Here is a 9900-nt window from a genome sequence, read left to right on the forward strand (position 1 = left end):
TCGATCTAGCCCAAATCCTATACAGGCTAGTTCTAACCCATTAGGGTGGCCTGTTTTGACAGGTGTATATAAAATAATAACTAAGCCTCATATTTTAAGCAATGCATGGAGAATGAAACCACATCAGTTTAGATGTATTTATCGTGTAGTAATTTTCTCAAACGGATTGACAACAACATACCATAATTTCCATTTATTGTATAATAATAATGAGTATATAAATAGAAAATCAAATTAGCCGTTGATTCATAAATGTCAGACCAAAGTATTCAAAGAATGGATTGGTTGGTACCGAACAAGAACACTACTCAGGCATATTTCTCTATGCCATCATCACTCAGCTGTGTTGCTGTCCTCCACTTCTTGTGTTACACCGACTTCTGCTGGACGAAGAACACGATCGTGAAGCATGTATCCGGCCTGCAAACATAACCATTGCATAGCTTTTTATAAATGGTCCTCAATTTTTGTCTTTAATCCTAAAGTGCAGTGAATGATAAAGGCAATGTAGGAAAAAATAAGCTTATAATTCTTGTCATTCCATTCACTGCCACTAGAACTTCCAAACAATGTAAATGAAACTTTTCTGCGGATCTATTATTAAATGAGGAAAAAAAAAAAGATGTATACACTGACGATGTGACAAACTTTTACACTGTCATTGCATCATTCACCATTCATTTTTAATTACCGTTGACTTTTAAATAAAAGTAATACAAATGTATAGTAGATGATGCTCGACTGTTTATAAATCTTTATATTGTTAGAGACTGGATTTTTTTCAACATCCAAGGAAACAAAACATCTCTAGAAAAAGAATTTAGAAACTAAAAGCCCTCTGACAAGTGACAATCATAAAAAGGGCGGCTCATGCACAATACTCTCACCTAGTGGGGTCTGGGGATGGTAGACATATATATAACCTTATACCGGCAAGCGAAGTGGTAAATAATCAGCACAGTTGACATGATAAATATAATGTTTGTCATAAATAGTGACACAAACATTAACCTAGACTTTTGACATTGCAAACAAATTTCTTTAGAGGACATTAAGCAAGCACAGCACACCAACAATTTTGAAGATCAAGGCAAATTTTGAAATGGTGAAGACCTAGTTACACTACTTTGACTAACAAATATGTAAAATACCTTCAGAACAGCTCCAACAGAGCCTGGAGGCTTGGAAGCATCAGGTATTTGGAAGATAGCATTATGACTGTTTGGATTAAATGGCTCATTTGTAGGATCAAATTTTACTACACCAAACTTTTTAAGTACCTGTAAGCAGCAGTTGTCAAACTCAGAATTATTGTCCCGAAAAGCACACGTTATTATTTTGAAGCAAACAATGATGCAAAACATACATAAGAAGCTTATAATTAGGTTATGTTTGGGATGGATGAAGTGGGATGCTATCGAGGAAAACCATTGTTACTTATAGTAAGAGAAAAAGATGTATGACAATATAAGAGTTATTTACACTGTCACTTCATCATCTATCAATTGTATTTAATCATCAATGACTTTTGAATATAAGTAACACAAATGAATGGTGGATAATATATTGACTATGTGTAAATATTTACACTAACAATGCATAGATCTTATACTCCTATAAAAAAGCTTTCTTATTATTAATTTTATATTTCAGTCCATGCCTATATTACATATTTTCTGGTCTTGGTTCATAATTGGAGTTAGGCTTATGTTAGGTTCCAATGGGTTTTTAGGGTTAGTTTGGGAGTTGAATTTTGGTGGGGAAGGAAGGGAAAGGGAAGGCTAGGGAGCAATGAAATACAATTGTAAGATGACTCTCAAGCCTTCCCTTTTCCTTCCTTCCCCTCCAAAATCCAACTCTCAAACTAACCCTTAATGTCCAGGTTTTCGTGATGACTTCCAACTCTCAAACTAACCCTTAGTGTCCAAGTTTTCGTGATAACTTAGGACTTCAGAAAATCTCAATCATCATAATTTTGAGATCCTTTTCCTAGTTCTTGTAGAAGTAATGGGATTTTTTTATATCTATCTATATATAATGCTAAAAATATGGTGTAACTACCACCCTGATGTAATTAATATTTTCCTATTTTACCCTTAACATTTTTTAATTTTTACAAAAAACCATACAATCCTAGCCACCCCTCCACATTAATTGCAAGTCAAAATCACCTCTCTCGCCTTAAATCGTACATTCTAATAAAGACAAAAAATTGTAACATAAATACATCTAATATAATAAAGACATTCTAATTCTCTAAAATGAAATATATAAAAATTGAATACTTAGTAGCAAGAAATAAGAATGTGGACCAACATGTACGAAGAGTTTGTCACACACTAGTAAACATAATGACAATAGTTATAAATAATGTCAAGCTCCTATCTTCTTGAATGTATGATGCAATCAAATCCAATGTGTGGGGCCCTATTTTCTTCTACTCTCTCCTACTCTGTTTCTTTTAATATTGTATACAAACAGGGCTATTTTCTTGCAGACATTATTACGAATTCAACCCATCAAAACCAAATTAACATTCATTCTTTCTCCAATTTTCCCCTAATACTGATCAATCCCACAGTCCTAATCACACTAGTGTGGACTGTAGACAGCATCCAAACAGCTACCAACCTAAACCTAAAACATGAACCTGTAATCCACATCTATTTTGTACCAATGACCAATCTCGGGTGAGAAAACGATACGAATATGTAACATTTCAACAAGTGGTAAAAGTAAAACATCTAAATGAACTTAACCAGGTAAATGACTCAGAAAATACCAAATGCTAGATTACTTTGACTATTTCAACTTAACAGCCACCACAATAATGTAGAACAGTACCTCTGAAAGTTGTTTGTCAGTCATTTCAACACCTTCCAAAAGTGTTTTCAGGAGTTTTGCTGCTTCAACAGAGTCATTAGGTGATTCAATTTTTGAATAACTTTCTTTTACAACTGAGGAAGCTCTTCCCAAATTATCAGCAACATCTAGCAAACTCTTCGCAAAATTCTAAAGCACATTGGAAACCACTCAGCACAAAGTTGAATAGTAAATACTTAGTAAGCAAGAGTTCTGAAACAACATAAAATCTCAAAACTTAGACCTGTATAGCAAATTTTTTGGAATTCTCAGCTTCACGTCTACTTCTGTCCATGATATTCTCCATATCTGCATAAGTACGGAGAACTTTATCCTGCATTTTCTCAATCTCCTTGTGCTTCAACTTCAAAAGTTCTCTCTTCTCAGCTACAAGCTTTACTAAATCATCCCTGGATAAATTACTTTCACTCTCTACATCTGAATCAGAAGTGGATTTTGTTTAAAACCTCTTCTTTCTTTTGATGGATTAAGATTGAGATTGAAATCGAAATTCAGATGCAAAACCTGATTCTTTGGTTTGATCTGCATCTTTGTCTTGTTCAGCCTGATCAGCCACCTTACCTTCTTCATTTGTTTTTGCAGGTTCATCACTAGTAGGTTCAGTTGAGGCAGATGAAAAAAAATGAAATCTTGCAGTTGAGTATGAACTTATTGGTGGAGTCAACCAATTGGCTTGAACTGGAATTAGCTGAGATATCAGAAAGCATATTCAGAACATTAATGTGAATTTTACAAAGGTCAGAATTTGTCCCAAGGTATTAAATAATAATACCCAGTAACAACATTAATATTTGTCTTAGACTCTACAATTAGATAAAAAAACATATTTGTAAGATAAAAGCTCAGGCACGATTTGTTCACCCCAGAAATAAAGAGGTTATATGTAAGGACCACAATAGAGTTTGAATGAATCACTTTTGCTTAAAACCAAGTGTAGAATGATTCTCAAACAATTTCCAAACAACACGTTATTCCCAGGGAAACACATTTTAAATCTTGGTTGTTTAAATAAGAATATCCAAAGAACACTTGTGAAACTTAAGCAAGCTGAAAGGTTTGAATTCAAAAGACCTCGCTAAAAGAAATTAATTGACTTCAAATGAGATAGAAAATCAACAATTAAGTATTTCAAACTCAGATCCAAACAAGAACAGCCCAATCCAATCAGGAAAAACATACAATTTCCAACACATAGGAACATATATTAACAAAAAATGAACTACATTAAACATCAACTCTATTATAAATAAATATCGAAATTACAAAGTGGTAAATCTTCAAAGTTCACACATTAATTAAAAAAAATTAAAACCCTCTAACAAACAAATCCACAGTTCAGAATAAACTCAAAACCCGTGTTGATATGATAAATCCTAAAACCCTAGAAAAACCCTACAACGCAAAAATGTGCAAAAATCAATTTTTTTTCATCCATTCTGCAAGGTTACCTTGTTAGCTTGTTGGTGAACGAGGGAATGGAAATCATTAGAGAGGGTTGCGTGTAAGGGTTTGGATTTCAGTGAAGCAGAGAGAAGCGTGGAGCTTCGGCAGACGCTCATGGAGGCGCGTGATAAAACCATATACATGGACATAGCTATGACGATGAAGATGGAGGAGTTGGAATAGCGATTGGGATTTCTAACAGGTGAAGCAAGGGAAGTGTTTATTCGGTGGAAAACAGAGAGAAAGTGAGGGGAAATAAATTATAAGGGAAAATTGCTTGAGCAGAAAGTAGACAAATTTGGGGTCCAGGGTTTAGTGAAAAAATTACTTGCCAAAGGGATTTGGGCCTTTGGGGTTTAAGCCTTTAAGGCAATCGCTTTAGTTTCGTATTTGACAATATTGCCCCTTTGATTGACTGGTTTGTAAAAGACATTGTGTGTAGAGCGTTTAGAGCAAAGATGAAGCATTTGGGAACATCATCTTCTTCTTTTTTGTAGCACTAACTTTATCACTTCACATTTAGGTAAAATCTAGTTATCTTGGATCCATGTTCATTCAAATAAGTGTCACTTTCATAAATTAAACTCTGAATTTTTTTAGGATTTAATGTGTATATATTGACAGTGTAAGTGTTTTTTATACTGTCAATAAATCATTCACCATTGATTTGTTAATCATCATTGACCCTCAAACAAAAGTAATACAGATCAATGGTAGATGATATGCTGACAGTGTAAAAAACTTTACATTGTCAATGCATATATTTTAAACTGATTTTTTATCGCTTCGGATCTAGTGATATCTTATATCATTAGACTAACGTCTTGTTGATATTTGAGAATATAATTTGACCCTACAATAATATATTTAATAATTAATATTAAGTACCAAAAAAATAATTAATATTAAGCATCAAAAAAATAATTAATATTAAATATAGTTAAGTGTTGTAATGTTTACAGGGGAATATGTGAATTTTATTTGACCGTACAGTGTTATTTAAGGTTTAGATTCAAAAATAGTAAAAGTTATTACAAATTTAACAACCGATTTTGATGAAATAAATTGTAATTGGAGAAAATTTGTCGTGGAAGCAAATACCATGTTGAAAAGTATGACACGAAAATTTTCAAAACCTTTTCTATCCATCAGTAACATGAAATTCAAGATTAAAAGGAAGCAATCTTTATAATTTTTTAAAATAGTTGTACTTAACAATATAATATTCACAACCTTATTGAAATAAAAAATATTAGACTTTTGACTCATATGTCCTTCAAATGGCTCTTGGTAGAGACAGATTGAGGATTTTAGAGTTAGGGTACAAGTTAGGGTAAATGTATTGTTATTAAAATTCAATTGGAACAATTAGTCTTACATAGAGTAGATATTTAATTTGTTTGAGTTGTTCATTTGATCGATTATGAATCAATACTGGTATGAACCAATTATTTTTATTTTTTAAAAAAATAACATCAAAATGACCTCTTGTGAAAAAAAAACTTATGATTTTAACTTTTTGTGTTTATATTTGTCATTATTGGAATTTCATTTATCATTTTCATCTTATATCGTAACAAAATCTAATTTGATTAATTAAGATTTAAACTTATTTGTCCGCTTTTATTACAATCAAATCATAAAAATTATACTATTGTTGTTTAATTAGTATTTGTGTAAATAACAATATTTTTAAAATATAAAATTATTAAATAATTTTAGTTAGTATAATAAAACTTTAATAGATTTTTAAAGTATATCTATTTAACTAATTTAATTAGTGACTTACTAATTGATCCAACAATTGACTGAGTTTATGACTGATTCAAGTCTGAATATAAAATTTTATATAATATAAAAACCGAATGATTTGATATAATTTTATATAACAAAAAACGTAAAACAAATATTAACTATTATTACTAAATAGAAAAAAATTGAGGGTGTGCATGCACATGAATGCCACTGTCCCTGCTCCTAGCACCCTATAAAATAACATTGATGGTCAGTAGCAGACTAAATACTACTCTTTAGAAGCAATTGAGAATGGACATATAATGCCCTAGTAACTTATAATGCCATGCAAAACTAAGATATGCATTAAACTTTTTATGGAGTTGTACCTGTCCTTTCATTCAGTGTGAACCTTCTTACGTTTAGTATTGTACATAGAAAAAATAAGTAGGATTTTATTAAAATGACTAAGGTGGTAACAAAATTCATTATTTTTTAATACCAAACAGGTCACTTGAGCCACCACTTTTGTTTCTTTTCTTAAGTTGATACTATACCCATCCTTTCATACATTTGAACCCTTTCTAACTTATTTTTTCTTGAACCCAATTACTTCCCCTACAACATCATGCTTTCTTTCCATCTCTATATATAACATTTTAACTAACCCATTAACTTGAGTGATACTTATTGTTTTTTTTAACTCGAGTATTTGCTTGTTGAATTCATCAGTAGTTTAGTAGGAGAGCATGAATGTTTCATAACTTCTACATGCTTCAATGACTATCTAATAAGTTGTGGGTAAATATCGGTCTAGCTATACATGAATAACAATAAAAATTCTTATATAATTACAAAAATAGTATATCAAGTATCAAATAAAATTGACATTTTATCCGGGTCAAAGAATACTTGCCACTCTCTTAAAACCATGTGAATTACATAATCAATGGAAGATGATTTACCTCAATTTTCTTCTTTATAGTTCATGTTTCAAACAACTTGTATTGGTGTTGGAGTAAAAAATACAGTGGGAGTATAAACCTCATGAACTTGTTACAAAATATCATAATATGGGTTCTTCAGTCTTGAAAATTTTCGGAGTGCTTCATATCCATAGTTCAATTCACTATATCGTTTTTCTTATGACTTCCTCAAAACGGTTGAAAAACTTAACAATATCCAACTTCGGAATGGCAAAACTTTTAATGTCAGCATTCATACTCTAACTAAGTTGGATGCCTTACTTTCTCAATGTTATAAAGCCTTTTTCATGTAACAAGATGCTCAATTTTCCTTTATAGTGTACACTTTTTCCAACCAAATGTTTTCCTTCTTAAAATAGTTGAGCATTTGTTAGTTGGTTAATTAGTTTGGTTAGGATAGTTAGTTTTTCTATCCTTTATATAAATGATTCAATGTAATTTTGTTATAATTCTATTCAATATTCAATAAATAATATTCTTTTCTTTCATCTTTCTTGATTCATCAAGAAATCTTTTTCATGCCTCCTACCATTTTAACATGGTATCAGAGCAATAATTATTGTTTTGATCACTTCCGCTTATGCTTTTACCGTTCCAAGATTCAAGATATCCCATCATATATTGAAGAATGTTCAATCAAGTTTATATCATCAAGAATTAATAAGAAAGAGGACTATCAAGACTCATTCAAGAACTTCATCAAGAAATAAAGTGCAACTCTTTTATTACTTCTAGCATCCATTGCAGCTTAATAAAGAAGTCTTCATCTCTGGAATCATGTTTAGGTCCTACACACAAAGTGTCTATATCTGTTCCAGGGCCATGCATATATGATCCAAAAGTGAAAATCTTGGCATTTGCTTCGTGCACTTGATGTTCATTGAGTTCTTTGACCTGGCTAATGGTTTTGATTTGTCAGAAAAGTCTTGGCTTTGGTGCACATACGTTCTTTTCATATTCTTTATCATTTACCCCATATTATATATTTTTTATTTGCTACTCTATTTTCTTTACACCTCTCTCATTAAACACACAATACTATGGTGTGTATTTTACATCATTGAAGCAGTATATTATGATCGAGATTCAGATCCATTTTCTCTTTCATCCATTATGGTTGGTTTGGTTGGTTAAGCTTCTGTCGAAATGGATGGTTAAGCTTTGGATGAAGTTGCTTCTACCCTATGGTGGTTAAGCGTCAAATTACTTCACATTCAGATTTCAAGACTGGGAGACAAAGATTCGTTCACCAGCAAGAGGAGGTATTAGAGTATATCATTGTGTTCAACACAATTATTTCAAGCTTGGAATGCTTAATACATTCCAGCTTGTGGGGGAATGTTAAAATAGTTGAGCATTGGTTAGTTGGTTAATTAGTTTAGTTAGGATAATTAGTTTTTCTATCCTTTATATAAAGGATTCAATGTAATTTTGTTATCAATCTATTCAATATTCAATGTATAAAACTCTTTTCTTTCATCTTTCTTGATTCATCAAGAAATCTTTTTCATGATCATATATCTTTAATATCTCCCCTCAAGTTGGTGGGTGAAAATTTTTACTCTCCAGCTTGGAATTGATTTGAAGCTTGATTTGAAGTAATAACAATGCTTAACCACCCATGACAGAAGCTATATCATCAAACGCTTAACCATCCATAGCAGAAACTATATCTTTCCATAACTTCACACTTTGGGAAGAGGGTTTCAAGCAATACCACAACCAGTGCTTTCTTTATTGCTTGGTATTGATCATTCACTATGTTAGAGTTGCAGTTCAACAACGCTTATTTTAGATGTATTACAGTATTTTCATGTGTATTCTATTTCACTACAGTAGTATATTGACATCATTAACAACGCTTCTCAAACGTTGTTGTATTAAATATATATCACAACGCATCACACGAAAAGCGTTGTCATATAGTGCATAAATACAACAGCGCATCGTCCACAAAGCGCTGTCATATAGGTCTTACATAAACAATGCATTTTATAGGTCTTATTAACCGCGCTTATCGTTGCGCTGTTGTAGTTCATATATATAACAACACATTAACAGAAAAGCGTTATTGTATTATTCATAAGTATTCTCAAACAACACCTTAATACAACAACACAACACACACATAGCACTGCTGTATTAAGAATGTACAATAATGTTGTCTATAAAAAGTGTGATTGTATTTATCTTTTGCAACAACGCATGTCAACTTCTTCCCCTAGATTCGTCGTTGATTTGTATAAATTAATACATGCATATATATATATATATATATTAGCAGAACAAACATTCTCAATAGCACAAACATTTATACATTTTGAACAACATAGACACATTAATATAGGTCATAAGTTTGTTTTATTAACATCAATACAATACAAAATACAAACAATGAATATCATGCCAATAATATTTTAACAGAGTAGATAACTACAAATAAAAAATTACACAAATTACAAAGAAATAACATTACACAAATTACAAACAACCAAAATTAAGTTATAATTATACAAAGACTACTTGCATCTACTTTTTCCTTTTCTTTGATTGTTTTTGGCTTGTAAGGTCATCCTTGTTTTGAGGAACATATTGATTTATCCAAAGCTCTTCATCGTGATCATCTCTTGTATATAAATCATCATCCGTAGTTAGTCCGCTCTCATGCGACTGATATGTCCCAAAAAAAGGATCATCTTCATCAATATCTTCATATTCTTGGTCATCAATATTATTGAAGATTATTTTGTTAGTTAAAAGAACAATGAGTCATTTCATATCAGGTGGGTCACTAACATAGAATACTTGTTGAGCTTGTGATGCTAGAATAAATGACTCATTTTTATATCCTGAC

The 9900-nt window shown here is 31.5% G+C and overlaps 1 protein-coding gene across 2 annotated transcripts; it reads right to left on the reverse strand.

Moving 5' to 3' along the window:
• Window positions 1–203: 203 nt before the first annotated feature.
• LOC109339856 (protein GrpE-like) lies at window positions 204–4658 on the reverse strand. Of its 2 annotated transcripts, none has more exons than XM_019577384.1 (6): window positions 4332–4658; window positions 3445–3571; window positions 3107–3300; window positions 2845–3012; window positions 1152–1280; window positions 204–420 (listed from the first exon to the last, which is right to left on the reverse strand). In XM_019577384.1, exons 1-6 carry the CDS (start codon window positions 4473–4475, stop codon window positions 334–336), a joined length of 849 nt encoding a protein of 282 aa, XP_019432929.1. In that variant the 5' UTR covers window positions 4476–4658; the 3' UTR covers window positions 204–333. The 2 variants fall into 2 exon arrangements, with proteins under 2 accessions (XP_019432929.1, XP_019432928.1); XM_019577383.1 differs by having other exon boundaries at window positions 3388–3571; window positions 4332–4656.
• Between the last annotated feature and the right edge of the window lie 5242 nt (window positions 4659–9900).

The sequence above is a fragment of the Lupinus angustifolius genome, unplaced genomic scaffold (assembly GCF_001865875.1).
Source record: "Lupinus angustifolius cultivar Tanjil unplaced genomic scaffold, LupAngTanjil_v1.0 Scaffold_116_14, whole genome shotgun sequence".
Taxonomy (NCBI): Eukaryota; Viridiplantae; Streptophyta; class Magnoliopsida; order Fabales; family Fabaceae; genus Lupinus; species Lupinus angustifolius.